The 18,932-nt window shown below is 49.9% G+C and overlaps 1 protein-coding gene across 1 annotated transcript in view; it reads left to right on the top strand.

Annotated features, from left to right (window-relative positions):
* The window catches only part of LOXL2 (lysyl oxidase like 2), a 112,542-nt gene that overhangs the window by 90,435 nt on the left and 3,175 nt on the right, over positions 1-18,932 (top strand). Inside the window, exons 10-12 of the mRNA XM_065946628.1 lie at positions 6,667-6,910; positions 13,847-13,962; positions 15,102-15,238. Coding sequence (XP_065802700.1) covers positions 6,667-6,910; positions 13,847-13,962; positions 15,102-15,238 — 497 coding nt within the window. The remainder of the gene's footprint in view (positions 1-6,666; positions 6,911-13,846; positions 13,963-15,101; positions 15,239-18,932) is intronic.

Genomic DNA, 18,932 nt, shown 5'->3' with positions numbered 1-18,932 from the left:
GAATTCAGAATGGCCATCTCAGTAGCTTCCCTTCCAAGCTGAAAGGACCGGCTGACAGCCTTGTGGGTGTGTTATTCTCTGGATCCCACCCTCCTTGCCTTATCAAAGAATTTCCTTGTGGATCAGGGAGGTGGGAGAGGCCCTGAGCCTGGCCAAAGGACTCCAGACTAGGTATTGCCTGCCGTTTACTAGCTGATCTTGGCAAAGTTAGTTCACTGCTATGATCCACAGTCTTTGTTGTTTTTCCTAGAGACTAGAAATTACATGTGACAATGACACATGCAAGCACTTAAGAAACAGCGATGCCCTGTCGTTTACCATCATGGAGAACTAGGGAGATTAAACTTGAACTCAGTCACTTCTCCCCTTTTAGACCCATTCAGCGTTTCATAACCCTTGTAAAGCAGGACTCTCAACCCCAGCGTGAGCTTCTCTAGGGAGACATTATAAATTGTTGCATCCTTTCTGAGAGGAAAAAGTGAGAGTACCACCCTTACCAGACCCCCAGGCAGAGAGATGTGGTCTCATCTTCATCAGGAGTCTTTTCTCAGCTTAATAATTTATTTATATTTTTAATATACCATTTATCAAAAAAGAAACTAAGATAATATAAACAAATAAAATTCAAGGTAGCATAAGATAAAAGCAGATTTTAAAAAAAGTAGGGAGACTTCTCTGATGGTCCAGTGGCTAAGACTCCATGCTCCCAATGCTAGTGTCCTGCGTTTGATCCCTGGTCAGGAAACTAGATCCTACATACTGCAACTGAAGATTCTGCATACTGCAACTAAGACCTGGTACAGCCAAATAAATAAATATTTAAAATTATATATATATATATATAATTTTTAAAAAAGTAGGTATTGGCAAAATGAGAGTGGCTCAAACTGGAACTGATAGAGATTAATAAAAATTTGTATATTATAGAGACCTACACATTTACTGGGCTTCCCTGGTGGTGCTAGTGATAAAAAAAAGAAAAAAACAAAACCTGCCTTTCAATGCAGGACATGTAAAAGACGTGTTCGATTCCTGGACTGGGAAGATTCCATGGAGGAGGGCACAGCAATTCACTCCAGTATTCTTGCTGGGAGAATCCCATGGACAGAGGAGCCTGGCGGGCTGCAGTCCGTGGGGTCACGCAGAACTGGACACACCAAAGCAACTTACCTAGCACAGCACATACATTTACTGTCATAGAGTCATATACATCATCATTGTGCAGCGAGCTTCCTACCAGCCAAAGGAAAGAGAGAAACATGGTCTTTAATATAATTCACAGTATGCCTGGGCTTCCCTCATAACTCAGTTGGTAAATCATCTGCCTGCAATGCAGGAGACCCAGGTTCAATCCCTGGGTTGGGAAGATCCCCTGGAGAAGGAAATGGCAACCCACTCCAGTATTCTTGCCTGGAGAATCCCATGGACAGAGGAGCCTGACAGGCTTCAGTCCACAGGATCGCGAGAGTCGGACACGACTTAGCAACTAAACCACCACCACCACCATGCATGAGGTAGAAACAAACCCAGGAGTCAAGAGAAGCCCACTGTCCTAGATACTGAGGTCAAAGGGGAATTTTTCATTATGAGGACCAAGAATTATGAGACCAACAGGGCCCTCCACATGCTCACGGCAGACCAAAAATTACCTTCATGGGGCTGTTGCTCAAAGAACCCCTCTGTTGGGCTGAAGGCATCAGTCAGAGTCTGCAGGGGGAGGAAGAGCCACTGGGGCCAGGAATGCTGACCTGGCTTCATACTTTATTCAGAAAGAGAAAATATATTCTTCTAGCAACCTTCTGCTTGCCTAGTGGCTCAGACAGTAAAGAATCTGCCTGCAATGCAGGAGACCCAGGTTTGATCCCTGCGTTGGGAAGATCCTCTGGAGAAGGAAATGGCAATCCACTCCAGTATTCTTGCCTGGAGAATCCCATGGACAGAGAAGCCTGGTGAGTTACAGGCCATAGGGTTGCACAGAGTGGGGGATGCTTTGGGTATTAGGGACGTCAAGATCTCGTTCCATGGCAGGTGTTGAGAATGGGCTACCAGCTAAGTCAGACCATGTTACCTTGAGACTCCTGAGATGAATATAGGGCTGGCCTCCTCCCAGAAAGAAGAGAGCCTGATGGAGACCCCACTGACTAGCGCAGAGGGAGGCAAAGGGATTGTCCATTGAGTACTGACCAGTGTACAGATCATGAAAAGAGGCCACAACACCCTCATTAAACTGTGCACTCAACACTCAGCATCAGCAGTTGTGCATCCTGAAAACCTACTGGGCTCCACACACAGTCTGGGAGGGGACCCAGACTAGGCAGAATTGCTCCAGGCAGTGGTGAACATGAGAGAAGCAAAGTTCATAGAGGATACTCACCTCAGAAATTTGCAAGCATCAGAAAATAAAAGATGGATGGGTCTTAGGTTTGAAGATTTGTTTGCTTGTTTTGAGATTTTTTTTTTGATGTGGATCATTTTTTATAAGCCTTTATTAATTTTGTTACAATATTGCTTTTGTTTTGTGTTTTTTAGTTTTTGTTTTTGTTTTTGGCTGCAAGGCATGTGGGGTCTTTGGGTCTTTGTTTCTCAGCCAAGGATCGAACCCACATCCCCTGCATCGGAAGGCAAGGTCTTAGCCACTGGACCACCAGGGAATTCTCTGGGTCTCGTCATAAATGATTCGTATACTACATTCCTGTGAATTTAGGTACGCTAGAAATGTTTAGTAGAATCTCACTTTTAAAGAGAGACACAGTTAATCCTTTGGTAAAGAAGTTAATCCTTCTAATATAACTGTTTACTAAACATAGATTGTAACCACTGGTGATTTTTTTTTAACACCTGCTATGTACATTGTGCTAATTGAATAAGTCAAGCTAGTTTTAAAAGAGGTACCTGAGTGAAAACTCTCACGGGGAGCAACAGTGCAATGGGAAACTGGTAGAACTGGGTATAATCAGAGCCTTGAAAGTATGCCACCTGCCCCCCAGCAATTTATAGAAATATATTCTAAAGAAATTATTAAAGTTACACACAGAGATTTACTACAGAATGTTTATCACCGCTTTATCTTTAACTGTGAAAAGTTCCAAGCAACCCATGTATCTAAAAGTAAGGGTTAGAAAAAATAAGTAAATAAATAAAAGTAAGGGTTAGGACTTCCCTGGTGGTCCAGTGGTTAAGAATCCGCCTGCCAGTGCAGGGGACATGGGTTCAGTTCCTGCTCCAGAAAGACCCCACATGCCGCCAGAGCACTAAGCCCTCTCGCCAGAGCCCGTTCTCTGCAACTGGAGAAGCCGCTTTAGTGAGCAGCCTGAGACCCGCACCTAGAGAGCAGACCCTGTTCTTTGCAGCTAGAGAAAGCCCCACACGGCAACAAGGACACATGCAGTCAAAAATTAAGAAGTAATATTAATTAATTAGTTTAAAAATAAATAAAGTATAGGTTAGGGTTATGAACTAAGTATTATAATGGATATTTATTAACAAGTGAATATGTCAAGATATGTTTTAAGAGAGGCAGCATTAACAGACTAATACAATATAAGTAGCATTGTATGTAATACAAATCTTCATACAGTATTACACATGGTAGGAAAAACATTTGTAATTCCCAAAAGAATCACACCAAAGTATTAAGAGTGTTCTCTCTCTGGGTAGCATGATTTCATTGTTAGAAGTTGGAAGTGTTAGTCACTGTCGTGTCCGACTCTTTGTGACCTCATGGACTGTAGCCTGCCAGGCTCCTCTGCCTGTGGCATTCTGCAGGCAACAATAATGCGGTGGGTTGCCACTCCCTTCTCCAGGGGATCTTCACAACCCAAGGATTGAACCCTGGTCTCCTGCATTGCAGGCAGATTCTTTACCATATGAGCTACCAGGGAAGCCCCTATTCATTGTTATTGTCTACTTTTTATTATGGAAAATCTCAAGCCACTCTAAAGATTCAGTTCAGTTCAGTGCAATCCCTTGGTGTCTGACTCTTTGTGACCCCATGGACTGCAGCATGCCAGGCCTCCCTGTCCATCACCAACTCCCAGAGTTTACTCAAATTCATGTCCATCGAGTCAGTCATGCCATCTCATCCTCTGTCGTCCCCTTCTCCTCCTGCCCTCAATCTTTCCCAGCATCAGGGTCTTTTCAAGTGAGTCAGCTCTTCACATCAGGTGGTCAAAATATTGGGGTTTCAGCTTCAACATCGGTCCTTCCAGTGAATATTCAGGACTGATCTCCTTTAGGATGGACTGGTTGGATCACCTTGCAGTCCAAGGGACTCTCAAGAGTCTTCTCCAACATCACAGTTCAAAAGCATCAATTCTTTGGCGATCAACTTTCTTCACAGTCCAACTCTCACATCCATACATGACTACTGGAATAACCATAGCCTTGACTAGACAGACGTTTGTTGGCAAAATAATGTCTCTGCTTTTTAATATGCTGTCTAGGTTGGTCATAGCTTTTCTTCCAAGGAGCAAGCGTCTTTTAATTTCATGACTGCAGTCACCATCTGCAGTGATTTTGGAGCCCCCCAAAATAAAGTCTGTCATTATTTCCATTGTTTCCCCATTTATTTGCCATGAAGTGATGGGACCGGATGCCATGATCTTAGTTTTCTGAACGTTGAGCTTTAAGCCAACTTTTTCACTCTCCTCTTTTACTTTCATTAAGAAGCTCTTTAGTTCCTCTTCACTTTCTGCCATAAGGGTGGTATCATCTACATATCTGAGGTTATTCTCCTGGCAATCTTGATTCCAGCTTGTGCTTCATCCAGCCCAACATTTCTCATGATGTACTCTGCATATAAGTTAAACAAGCAGGGTGACAAGACTCCTTTCAGACTCCTTGACAGACTCCTTTCCTGATTTGGAACCAGTCTGTTCCCTGTCCAGTTCTAACTGTTGCTTCCTGACCTGCATATAGATCTCTTAAGAGGCAGGTCAGGTGGTCTGGTATTCCCATCTCTTTCAGAATTTTCCAGTTTATTGTGATCCACACAGTCAAAGGCTTTGGCAGAGTCAATAAAGCAGAAATAGATGTTTTTCTGGAACTCTCTTGCTTTTTCGATGATCCGGCGGACGTTGGCAATTTGATCTTTGGTTCCTCTGCCTTTTCTAAAACCAGCTTGAACATCTGGAAGTTCTTGGTTCACATATTGTTGAAGCCTGGCTTGGAGAATTTTGAGCATTACTTTACTAGCATGTAAGATGAGTGCAATCGTGCGGTAGTTTGAACATTCTTTGTGATTGCCTTTCTTTGGGATTAGAGTGAAAACTGACCTTTTCCAGTCCTGTGGCCACTGCTGAGTTTTCCAAATTTGCTGGCATATTGAGTGCAGCACTTTCACAGCATCATCTTTTAGGATTTGAAATAGCTTAACTGGAATTCCATCACCTCCACTAGCTTTGTTCGTAGTGATGCTTCCTAAGGCCCACTTGACTTCACATTCCAGGATGTCTGGCTCTAGGTGAGTGATCACACTATTATCTTTATCTGGGTCATGAAGATCTTTTGTACAGTTCTTCTGTACTATTCTTGCCATCTCTTCTTAATATCTTCTGCTTCTATTAGGTCCCTACCATTTCTGTCCTTTATTGAGCCCATCTTTGCATGAAATGTTCCCTTGCTATCTCTAATTTTCTCGAAGAGATCTCTAGTCTTTCCCTTTCTGTTGTTTTCCTCTATTTCTTTGCACTGATCACTGAAGAAGGCTTTCTTTTCTCTCCTTGCTATTCTTTGGAACTCTGCATTCAAATGGGTATATCTTTCCTTTTTTCCTTTGCTTTTGGCTTCTCTTCTTTTCACAGCTATTTGTAAGGCCTCCTCAGACAGCCAGTTTTCTTTTTTGCATTTCTTTTTCTTGGGGATGGTCTTGCTCTCTGTCTCCTGTACAATATCATGAACTTCCGTCCATAGTTCATCAGGCACTCTATCAGATCTAGTCCCTTAAATCTATATCTCACTTCCACTGTATAATCATTAGGGATTTGATTTAGGTCATACCTGAATGGTCTAGTGGTTTTCCCTACTTTCTTCAATTTACGTCTGAATTTGGCAATAAGGAGTTCATGATCTGAGCCACAGTCAGCTCCTGGTCTTGTTTTTGCTGACTATATAGAACTTCTCCATCTTTGACTGCAAAGAATATAATCAATCTGATTTCGGTGTCGACCATCTGGTGATGTCCATGTATAGAGTCTTCTCTTGTGTTGTTGGAAGAGGGTGTTTGCTATGACCAGTACATTCCCTTGGCAAAACTCTTTTGGACTTTGCCCTGCTTCATTCTGTACTCCAAGGCCAAATTTGCCTGTTACTCCAGGAGATTATTCTAAAGGAGATAGAATAATTTTAATATGATGAAGCCTCATGGACGCATTACCCAGATTGCACTGCTGGCAGTATTTTGCAGACATGACAGAGTCGCACATGACTGAGCCGCCAAGCCTGCCCGCACACACCGAGGTCCGCAGAGGTGTGCAGAGGGCTCTCAGAGAAGGGGGACGGGGTTGGGGGCAGTCATCCCGGACCCGGACAGGGGAGACCACGAGAGCTAGTTCCAGACGCTCGGCAGGGACCCAGATCGGTCACTGCTCGGGAATCAGAGGAAACCTAGGTGGGAAGGGGCGTGGGGTCTCCAGCCTTGTCTGAACCCTGTGTCTGCCCTGCTCCCAGCTGCCCCTGACCTGGTCCTCAACGCAGAGATTGTGCAGCAGAGCACCTACCTGGAGGACCGGCCCATGTTCATGCTGCAGTGCGCCATGGAGGAGAACTGCCTCTCGGCCTCAGCCGCCCAGACCAACCCCACCACGGGCTACCGGCGGCTCCTGCGCTTCTCCTCCCAGATCCACAACAATGGCCAGTCCGACTTCCGACCCAAGAACGGGCGCCATGCCTGGATCTGGCATGACTGCCACAGGTGAGCCGTCCCTCCCTGCCCCAGCCCGCCAACCCATGGGGGTCCAGATGGGACCCAGACTCACAGGGCCACTTAGACACAGCCGAGCGGCCACGTGGTCCTGGGGATAGGGCTCCCCCTAGCTGAAGGGCTCCTTTACGTTTGCAGACAGCGTTCTCCCCTCCCAGAGGCCCTGGCCCACCTCACCCTCTCCAAGCCTGCTCTCTGGCCCCTGACACCTCGAGCATTCAGAAACAAACTTCATTTTGGGAACCAGTGCCCCGCCATTGACCTTCAGTCGATGGTTTCAGGTGTGTTCTCAGCACATTTTGTGCTCTGCAGGGAGCTTGGGGTGCTGCAGGTGTTGGGAGCTGAGTTCATGTAGAAATATATTTTCTTCTAGTCCATTCTACTTTATTTTGGGCTGCGCTGGGTCTGCCATGGCGCCCAGGCATCTCTAGTGGTGGCATGCAGTCTCTCTGCTTGTGGCATGTGGGTATGTACCAGCATGCTATACATGCTGAACATCTCTAGGAAGATGGTGAGTGTGGAGACACAAGTTCTTGGCCCAGGAGTCATGAGACCTGGTCTCTAGACCCAGCCATGCCTCTAAACAGCTGCGTGATGTCAGGCCATCTGGGCCGCGTGAGCCGGGGCCTCCACTGTCCCTTCCCGCCCTCAGTCTGTGGCTCTGTCCCCAGTGCCGTATAAATTCCTGCACCAGAGCAGGGCATAGCCCCAGAGCCGGCCCACGCCGGAACCAGCAGAAGCCTTGCTGTTCATCCCCCTGTGCTTGCCAGCCTCCTCCTTTTTGTTCCTTTGCTTGATTCCCACCCTAACCCAGAACCCTCTGTCTGCTGCTGCTAGCTCTCATTTTCCTGCTCAGACCTGAGCTGGGCGGGTAGAGGGAACAGAGTGAGCAGTTTTGAAAATGAAGAGAGGGAGGCCCCTGCCATTCAACACGGCAGCCACCTCCCCACCCCTCCCCCAAGGGACCACAGACTTGGGCCTGGTGGGAGTGCAGGGTGTCTGTGCTCAGAATCCCATCCCTACAAGAGTTTTGCACCACATCCCCTAGAGGGCTGGCAGCATCTCCTGTCAGTGCCAAATCCAGGGCCCATGGGAGATTGACGACTGTGTAAGAATCTGCGTGTTAACAGGTCCCCAAGGGATTGTGTGCCATCAGCCTGAGAGGCCCCAGTCTGGCTGACCTCTAGGTGTCCTTCCAGCTCTGAAGTGTGATGATCACTCTTAGGGACACAAGAGCTAAAGTTGGTAGAAAAAGGTACCAGGCAGGGTGCCCTCCTTCTTCTGAGTCAGGAAGCCGAGGCTCTGCATTCACATGACTTGTCCAGGATGAAGTTGGGGGAAGGGGGTGCTGACTGGGGCTGCCTTACCCCCAGTATGTGCCCTTCCTGGTACCTCCCGCAGTCTTCAGAAGGGCTCCCCTGGTGGCTTAGACAGTAAAAAAAAATCCGCCTGTGATGCAGGAGACCTGGGTTCCATTCCTGGGTCGGGAAGGGCCCCTGGAGACGGGAATGGCAACCTACTCCTGTGTCCTTGTCTGAAGAGTCCCATGCACAGAGGAGCCTGGTTGGCTACAGCCCATGGGGTCGCAAAGAGTCGGACACGACTGAGAGACTGACCCTTTTCTGTCTTTCCCCTAGTCTATCACAAATCTGTTGGGCTGCTTTTTCATGTCGTGATTTATGGCCTAGTCACATTTGAAACTGTTTAGGGAAAGAGTTGTTCAATCCATTTCAAAAGAAAAGACAACTTGAACTTCCCTGGTAGCCCAGTGGTGAAGACTTCACCTTCCATTGCAGGGGGTTGCAGGTTCAATCCCCGGTCAGGGAGCTAAGACCCTACATGCTTCATGGCCAGAAAACCAAAACATAAAACAGAAGTATTATTGTAACAGATTTAATAATCTGGTCAAAAATGGTCCATATCAAAAAAAAAAGGACTATGATAGAACTCAGGGATGCTAATATTCCTTTATGTAGTTGACCCTTGAACAACACGGATTTGAAATGCATGGGTCCATTTATACATGGATTTTTTTTTCCAGTTAACATAGTACCTCTACATATTTTCATCTTATAGCTTTTAAATTGACTCAGTGTGGGGAAAAGTTTGTGTTCGATTAGAGATCACAATACGTGGAATCAAGAGAATTAGGGCTGCTTGTGTCCCGATTCTATCCAAGCAGTTTCAGTTTCCTGCCCTCGGGTGAGTCATTTCTGAGCTCTTTTGTTTCTGAGGCTGAGATAGCAGTTCTTGGATTTTCAACTGTGCGGAGGTCAGTGCCCCTAACCTCTGCGTGGTTCAAAGGTCAACTGCAATTACTTTTGGTATGTCCTGAAAGTCCTCATTAGCCAAAGAAGTTTGGGTCTTTATATAGAAGCATGAGGACTTCTGCAGGGAGGGAGTCAGAGAGTAAAATTAAAGCCCTGACATATGGGTGCCTGATTTCCTTCCGAGAATACATGGCGGAAGCACTGCCCTTTGGGTCTATAAGTAGAAGGTAATTGTGTCTCTACCGCATATATGCTGCTCCACCCAGATATCACACGGTAGGGCTCTCCCTGTGACATAGGCTTGCTCTCCAAGGAATGGTTTCGTCTCTAAGAATACACATGGTGACCTCATGGAAGTGTTTCTTCTGATCTGGAGCTCCAAGCCACCCTGACCTCCCCGCCCCAAACCCTGCTTTTCCTGTGTTCTATTTCCTTTCTCTGTTTACAGATGTTGCAATCAGTGGTTTGGAAGGAATGGGTGGGAAAGATCATACTGGCTAAGCATATGTCCCTTCAGCTTTGCCCTCCTGGACTGTGGCTGAGAACCTCTGACCACAAGACCTCAGGGAGTGTAAGAAATTCCCCACCGCTGGCCTCCAGAGCTGCGGGGGAGCTTCTCCAGGCCCTGTGGGAGGACCTTCAACAGGACTCCTGGCCCTGAACCTCTCTGTTGAGTCCCTTTGGGAGCATGATGAGAGCTGACCCATCCTCCACTCAAAAAAATTATTTCTGGATTTTCACCCAGTTTCAGCAGATTTACAGATGCTGAAGCCCATCTGTGAAGTCAGGATTGAGAACTCTGGCCCAAGTTAGCCTGAATCTGCAAAGTGGTCACTCCCAATTTAGCTGATGCTATGATGAGGAACAGAGGTATAGTCTTTGAAAGTGCTAAGATGAAACACCACGGGGGCTTCCAGTGGTGGCAAAGCCGTAAAGAACCCGCCTGCCAGTGCAGGAAATGCAGGAGATGTGGGCTTGATCCCTGGGTCAGGAAGATCCCCTGCAGAAGGAAATGGCAACCCACTCCAGTGTTCTTGCCTGGAGATCCCATGGACAGAGGAGCCAGGCGGGCTGCAGTTCATAGGGTCACAAAGAGTTGGACAAAACGTAGCCACTCAGGATGCGCACACACAAGGTGAAGCACAGAGGCTGAGCCCTCTGAGCCTCCTCACGTGCCAGCCTAAAGGGCAATGCCCCGAGCCATTCTCTCCCATCAACATGGGCCTCGACTGATGATCCTGATAGGGGTCCCCTGCCTGCCTCTTGCGCCCCAGGTGTCGGGGGCACCTGATGGCACATGATGTCACAGGGCAGCCTTGCCGCTCCTGGTTCTCACTCCCTGCTATGTCCTAGGGTGCAGCATCCTGCCTTGCCCCCTACCTCAGGCAAGCCCTGGAGGGGAGCTGGGAGCTGGAGATGCAGGGAGATGGATAGCCAACACAGGTGTCAGCCCCTCTGATCAGGAGTGGCCCGGCTACAAAAGGCGGGACTTTCGTTCATTCTGCCCCTCCCCGACCATGTGCAGAGCAGCCTGTGTTTTGGGTCAAAGCCCTGCAGATTCAGTGCAGCCTCGGTGAGCCTAATCGAGGCCTTCGTCCTGTCCGGGGAGCTTTGTTCCACCCGAGGACTGCCTCGCAGGTGGGGAAGGGCAAGGTTGAGCAGACAGAAGGGCTCCTGCCCTTTGTGGAAGCACCTCCTGAGGTTGGAACAGCCCCCACGTTCTCTGAAATGGGAATGGGAGCATCTTCCTATCCGCAACTGAGTGCCAGCCAGTACTACCCATCCTGGAGGCACCGGGGACACATGAGAAAGGAAGTGTGTGGGAGAGGAAGAAGAGTGAAGCATCTCTGTAATATGCACTGACGCTCAGATGGAAAGTCTTACTGGGCCCGAGATGACCTAGGGTAACGAAGAATGTACCCAAACCTCCCTTCTTGTTCTGGACTAGCTGTGTCTGTCATCCACGTGTTCACCCAGAGCCCTGTGCCTTGGCCGCTGCCATGGCCTAGTGTGCCTCGCTCTCTAGACTCACGGTGAAGATCACCCTTCCTCTCCTCCAAGTTCCAGTGACCTCCCCCAGCCTCCAGTGACCCAGCATCTGGTATTCTCTCCTGCCTAGACTGCCTGAATCTCTCTGCAGACCAGCGTTTCCCTGTCTTTATCCCATGGATCAGGCTACCTCTTAGACCTCTGAAGATCAGGACGCTCAGCCTGAAATGAGTAAATGTCCCTGGATCACCAGATGCTTCCTCCCTCCTTCCCAGCAGCCTCAATCTGAGTCTCCTGGGGTGTGAGTGTGGGTGGTGAAGGGTGGGTGCCCCTGGGCTCTCCAACTAGCCTGCTGGGACGGAGAGGTGGCCCTGGAGGTGATGCCCACACACGCCCCAGCAGTAAAGCTCAGAGGCTTCCGGACCACAGCTAGCTAGCATCATGAATCTCCAGCCAGCTGCTTCCCTCCCCGTGTCCACAGGGGAAAAAATGAAGAGCCGGGGAAGACTCTTAAATCAAGTCTGCAGAAAGCAGGGACAGCAGGAGAAGGTCAGCCTTACAAGAGTCTGTCTGTGGGCTCCGTCTGCATGTTGTTTAGACAGCGGAACATAAACCTACTCCTCTTCAGCCTTTCCAGCCAGTAAACATAGCAACATAAACCCCTCTCTGAAAGAGGCAGACATGTTTTAGGCAGTGAGTCAGACCTCATGTCTCATCTTGCTCCTTCAAGAAGCCAAAATAGACTCTTTCAGAGTCATTCCTTCAACTGCCACAGAATGCATCCTTGTGACTGTTCCCCGTGGGCCCCTGGCTCAGCATCCTTTTACCCAGGAACCCGAGTGACCTGGGAAAAGCCCAAGTTAGGAACTTCTGACATTATTTATAGCGCCAGCCCAATGCAGGAAGAAGGGAAAAGAGCCTCTCATTTCCTCTCTGAAAAGTTATCCTTTTAGTTTTCCTCTTCTCTCTGTCCTCTTCTGTTCCCATCCAGCCGAGAGAGCCTGAAGGCAAACACCTAAGGCTGGGGGTGGGATGGGGGGCGTGGCGAGGAAGCTGCTGTCGGCCAGGAAATAATCACATTGATGGGTCCCCTGGAGAAGGGAATGGCAACCCTCTCCAGTATTCTGGCCTGGAGAATCCCATGGACAGAGCCCTGGCAGGCTACAGTCCATAGGGTCACAAAGAATCAGTCACTCAGTCATGTCAATGGTACACACAATCATAGCAATGGTAGCGGTGTTGATAGTAATAAAACGCAACTCCATCACTCCTGGGAGTAGTACCGCTAAGGTACGGGGGTAGGTACTGAGTGTTCCTCTGTCTCAAGCCTCGTTTTAGGCATTTCTGTGACTTTCCTAATACATGGTTTTTTCCCCCTCATTAATAGTTTACTTTTATTTATTTTTTTAAAGTCTTTATTGAATTTGTTACCATATTGCTTCTGTTTTACATTTTGGTTTTTTGGCCACAAGGCCTGCGGGATCTTAGCTTCTTGCCCAGGGGTTGAACCTGCACCCCTGCATTGGAAGGCGGAGTCTTAGCCTCTGGACCCAACCAGGGAAGTCCGTCTCCTAGTTCATCTTTACAGAAGCCCTGACAGGGGGTCATGCTATCATTCCCTCGTTCCTGCGGAGGGAACTCAGGTCACAGGCAAACAAGACACATGATTCTGTTCCCCAAGCCTTGGTACCTTGTGCTTCCCCCGTTTCCCAAATGTTCCTGGAATGACAGACAAGCGAGCGCGAATACTTGCAGCCACTTGTGATAAGATGTGTAGCAGCTGAGGATGGGCTTGGCACCCAGCCCCTCAGGAAGGCCCCTCAGAAGCCATGTTTCCCGTGTTAAACACAGGCCTTTCCCAGAACCTGCGTCTGTTCTCAGTTCTTCCCGAGTGACGAGATGGGCCCCCGTTAGGTAAATGCTCATCCGGGCAAGAGCCACGGGGGTGCGCAATCTCTCTTCCCTCTCTGTTCCCTTCTACAGGCCATGCTGGTCACCCCTCCCTCCCACGGGGTCTCAAAGCCCCCTTTTCCCTCTTTTTTTAAAAGATTTTCTTGATCCCAGGAGCACAGGTTTCTGCCTCCATCACCTAGTCTGGGACACATGTGTTCCCTGCTCATCAGCGCCTGCTCTTCCCAGCCCTTCTTCCCCTCTTCATTCGGTCTCCCTCCTGACCATACTCCCACTTTAACTGTTTTCTAAAGACATCGAAGAGTGACTTGCATTCATCTGCAGAAAGTGCTCAAGTAGGAATGAGCTGTGACAGCCACTTTAGGGCTCTGGAGGGTGCTACATCCTTTTACTAAATATATCCTAATTTATTTAGCTTATTGATGCTGAGCCCCCGGTTCATCAGTTTATCTGATTAATTCCCATAGCACCCCGTACATTACATTATTATTCCCATTGAGCAGATGAAAAAACTGAGGCTCGGGAAGGTAGCGGGTTGTCCCCCTCTAGAGCCCATGGAAGCGCCACGATTCCTGGCTTCTGTCCCACCCCCCATCTCATAATGCCCTGTCCACTGCCCATGTTTCTCCCTCCACCACCGCTTTGGACCACGCTGCTCTGCTCGAGATGTCCCCGGAGGGGAATGGCCAGCTGGGCCATCGCTTGCAAGTGGCACTCCCTCCGGAAGCTGACATCCAGGCCCCCCTCTCACCCACAGGCATTACCACAGCATGGAGGTGTTCACCCACTACGACCTGCTGAACCTCAATGGCACCAAGGTGGCAGAGGGCCACAAAGCTAGCTTCTGCTTGGAGGACACAGAGTGTGAAGGAGGTATTCGGGGGCCAGGGCGGGCTGGGGAGATTCCGAGGGACTCAGATGCTCCCGCCTGTGCTCATTTGGCCAGGATCGCAGGCCTGGCTCGGGGCTCTGTCACCCTGGCCCCTGCTGACCCGCCCAGGACCTTCCTCACTGGGGACCTCGTGACTACCGTCTGGGGCTGGAGAGGTGGGGCGGACGAGGCCTGGCTGTGAAGGCACCTGGGTCCCCAGAGTCATGCTGATGGGCACTGGTGGATCCAGTGGGTCCACGGGTGGGTCTCCCCGGTGAGGCTCAGGCCCTTGAACCTGACACGCGGTCCCCTTCCACTCTGGCTGCCACACTTTCTCTCTGTGTCCAACACAGATACGCAAGCCCCACAGGTTCTTACCTTCCAGTTCAAGCTCAAAGCTCCACTTTGAGGGTCCCAGACTCTCTTGACTGCCCCAGGCAGAGACAGCATCCCACCCACGTCCCCGGTCGCTTCCATACCTGCACGATGACCACTGTGGGCGCACCTGCCATCCTGGCCTGACCAAGCTCTCTTAAGAGGAGACACGCAACTCTTTGCAGGGCAGCTGGGGCTTAGAGTAGCGCCCAGACTCGGCAGGCTCGTGTAAATGGGTGCTGCTTGTCGGTGGTTGACGTGGCCCCTGGCATGTCATGAAATCACCCAGCACATGGGTTTCGAGCACCTACTATGTGCCACACAAGGGGTGACCCAGGACGGGTCAGAGACAGGGTCAGACCGAGACCACATCCAAGAGCGGATGCCCTCGGGGAGACCAGATGACCCCACCTCAGGCTCCACAATAGACACCATAACTTACCCAGAATAGCACGCCCTCCATTCCCAGGCTGATACCCCTCAGAACGGCCGGGGTGGGCCAGAGTGGCCCCGGAAGGCTTCGTGGAGGAGGACGTGGTGGGATGTGGATAGGGAATTGAGGGAGGATTCCACCAAAAGCAGAGCAGAGCGGGAATGGGCTGAGTCCAGAGGCAGCCAAGGCTGTGGGCCTGGAGAAGGGAGAGATGCTGAAGGTGGGATCTGGGGATGCCTCCCACTTAGCAGGCTGCTTGGGGGCCTTTGTGGGGAGGGCGGCGGAGGGGCCATGATGCCTGGTGACTGGGCTTCCCTCTGTCCCCACATGCAGACATCCAGAAGAGTTACGAGTGCGCCAACTTTGGTGAGCAGGGCATCACCATGGGCTGCTGGGACATGTACCGTCATGACATCGACTGCCAGTGGGTCGACATCACCGACGTGCCTCCTGGAGAGTACCTGTTCCAGGTGAGGCACATAAGGGGCTCCAGGCCCCCCGCTGATGGGAGGAGGGGTCTCTGCCTGAGCAAATGGGTAGGCAGCCTCCTTCGGATGGTGCCCAGGCAGAAAATACAGGCATGGAGGCTGGACTGTGCAAAGGGCAGACTCCTGCACCTGGTGCTTGCGAATCAAAGGGCATCTGCAGGCCAGATTTGGTCCTCAGGCTGGGAATCTGTGCAGACTCTAAGGCAGCCTACACTTCTTGTGTCTTTGGAGCTGTACTTGCACCTCCACCCTGGTTTCTCCCGGCACCCTCCCTCAGGCTGTCTTGGTCTGTCCTGTCAGGGCTAAAAGCAATCGCACAAAGAGCCATTCACTCACAAATGCCTGTGACTTGCCTCTCCCAGAAATGTTTGCCTCAGCAGCGGATCTGCAGAGGGGGCAATGTTCAGTGCAAAGAAATAAACCTCTAATGGTAAATTGTTAGGTACTAGACACAGCCTGTCCAGTGACTATTTGTGCAGCGACTTCCCAGGGCTTCTACATGCTTTGTCCAGGGGAAGCGCCACCCTGAGACAGGATCTAAGACACACTGGCCTCCCACCTTCCTGCAAATAGCTGCCGGCCCCAGCCAGGGCCCAGACTGGTGGGGGACCCGGGGTCACCAAATCCCCAACGTCTCCCCTGCAGGTAGACAGGCGCACTCCTGCCCACGGAGACTTTGTTTCACCTTATTTTCCCCACATCCCCACCCATCTTGCTTTCAAGCTTGATTCTTGGGTGACCAGAAATGTGTCATTTTGTCTTGAAAGCTTTCCTAGGAGGGCATTCAGCCAGCCCCGGGCCTGGCCACAGTCCCCACCTTATAGACAGTCCAGGGAGGAACCGACACCTGCAGGGAATTACCACAGAGGGGCTCTGAAAGTTTCCCTGGTCAGTTTCAGAGACTGGTAATCAGACAGCCAAGCACTTTTCCACCCACAAGCCCAGAACCGCAGACTTGGAGAGGCCCAAGCAAAGAGCAGAGTGCTCTTTATTTAAAGAATCGAATACCCATGTCTCTGTACACGACTCCAGTTTATGTTTGAGGTCTGCTACCCCTTTGCAAGGGGAATGTGTAGCGTCATGTATTTTGATAATGTCTGTTTAATAACTGTGACTCATTAAAGGGCTTCCCAGATGGCCCAGTGGTAAAGAATCTGCCTACCAGTGCAAGAGATGCAAGAGATATGGGTTCGATTCCTGGGTTGGGAAGATGCCCTGGAATAGGAAATGGCAACCTACTCCCGTATTCTTGCCTGGAAAGATTCCACAGACAAGAGGAGCCTGGTGGAGTACAGTCTGGGAGGTCACAAAGAGACGGACACGACTGAGCATGCACGTACTTGTACACTGAAGACCAGTACTGGGCCAGACCCTGCCCACACCCTGTGAACCCAGCATCTCATGTACTCCCCCAGGGATGGGTGTTATCATTACCCGCCCTTCACAGCCAGCAAGGCCAGGTCATCTTCCCCTGGGACGGACGTGGAGCTTTAGACTTGGAGAGTCCTGGCCTGGGGGTACTGGCCCTCTCCATTCCCGTGTGGACCCAGCTGCAGGCCCCAGCAGTGCTGCAGAAGCGGGAGAAAGCTGGGTTGAGGAGGAGGTGACATTCCAGCCCAGGAGGCCAGCGCACAGAGGCTCAGAGGCAGGGTTCCCAGAGCAATTAGATCCCTAATTCCCGCCATTGCCTGGATCCACAGCAGATCTTTTTTGTTTTTCAACACAAAGCTGCCACTGCCTTTTTATTTTGTTTGTGGTTTTTTTTTTAAGTTTTTAAAAATTGAGGTATAATTGATTTACAGTGTTAGTTTCAGGTGTCCAACATAGCAATTCAAAATGTTTCTAGATTATACCCCATTTATAGTTATTAGAGAAGTGCAGTATATCCTTATAGTTTATTTCATACATAGTAGTTTGTACCCCTATCTTGCCTCTCTCCATTTCCCTCTCCCCACTGGTGACCACTAGCTTATTCTCTGTATCTGTGAGTTTGCTTCTTTTTTGTTACATTCACTGGTTTGTTGTGTTTTTTAGATTGCATATATACGTGATAATATGCAGTATTTTTCTTTCTCTGACTTATTCCACTAAGCATAATACCCTCAAGTCCATCCATGGTATTGCAAATGGCAAAATTTCATTTTTTTCTGAGTATTCTGTTGTGTGTATACGTACATACACATCACATCTTTACCCATTCATCTATTGATGGACTCTTAGGTTGCTTCCTCATGTTGGCTGTTGTAAACCACAGCAGATCTCCTGTCTAAGGAACTAAAGCCACTGCCCACAGATCCCCAAGAGACTGAGGACCCTCCATATGAGTCTGATGGAATTGTGGAGACCATTAATTTCAGCTCTCACCCTTGCACCCAAGTGGGTCACATGGGCCCTCATAGTCCCCACTGCCCTCACGGTCACCCTGCAGGGACCCATGCTGGGGCATGACTATCTGTGAGCAAAGGGCTGCCTGGGTCTTGGTGCAGGGGGTTTGTCTGTCCTGGGCTATGAGCCACGCATGGGCTGGGACATGGCACAACTAAGGTTGTCAGGCAGAAAACAGATCAAAGTAAGGCCACCCCAGAGCAGGACATTTTCCAGCCTTACCTAGAGAGACAGAGTCACCATGGGACATAGCCTAGAGCCCCCAGAATGGGCTGCACCGGCCAGGACTCAGGGCTGGAGACCCCCACTGACCCGTTTCCCGCAGCAGCTCTGGAAGGCCCAGCCAGCTTGCTAAAGGGCCACTGTTGTTACTGTTTAGCCACTAAGTCATGTCCAACTCTTTGTGACCCCATGGACTGCAGCACACCAGGCTTCCCTGTCCTTCACCATCTCCCAGAGTTTGCTCAAACTCATGTCCATTGAGTTGGTGATGCCATCCAACCATCTCATCCTCTGTCATACCCTTCTCCTGCCCTCAATCTTTCCCAGCATCAGGGGCTTTTCCAGTGAGTTGGTTCTTTGCAACTGGTGGCCAAGGTATTGGAGCTTCAGCTTCAGCATCAGTCCTTCCAATGATTATTCAGGGTTGATTTCCTTTAGAACTGACTGGTTTTGTCCCCTTGCTGTCCAAGGGACTCTCAAGAGTCTTCTCCAGCACCACAGTTCAAAAGCATAAATTCTTCAGCCCTCAACCTTCTTTATGGTCTGACTCTCAGTCCTGGAGGGAGAGGTCCTGAGGCCCCCAAGCCTATAGAATGCACCTTAACGAGCAGGCTGTCCCTCTCCCATCATACTGACCATGGACGGCCCTGGCCCCCTTGCCTCCTTGGGGTCTCAGCCCTTCCAGATGTGGCAGGACCCTCGGGGAAAGCCTCATCTGTGCCCTCCACACTTTTGCCCACAGCCCCAGGCCCAGCTCCTGTCTCCTCACCTTCCCATTCCTTCAGTTCCTCCTCTGGGCTCCTCACCACTGAATATCCCTTTTCTGTCTGCTCCCAGTTGCTTTTGTTGTTCAGTTCCCAAGTCGTGACCAACTGTTTGCGACCCAATGAACGGTAGCACGCCAGGCCTCCCAGTTCCTCACTATCTCCTAGAGTTTGCCCAAGTTCATGTCTGTTGATTCGGTAATTCCATCCAACCATCTCATCCTCTGTCATCCCCTTCTCCTCCCACCTTTAGGGTCTTTTCTAGTGAGTCAGCCCTTTGAGTCAGGTGGCCAAAGTATTGGAGC

Source organism: Muntiacus reevesi, chromosome 10, assembly GCF_963930625.1.
Source record: "Muntiacus reevesi chromosome 10, mMunRee1.1, whole genome shotgun sequence".
Taxonomy (NCBI): Eukaryota; Metazoa; Chordata; class Mammalia; order Artiodactyla; family Cervidae; genus Muntiacus; species Muntiacus reevesi.
The sequence above is the reverse complement of the archived record's forward strand: the minus strand, read 5'-3'. Positions and strand labels throughout refer to the sequence as shown.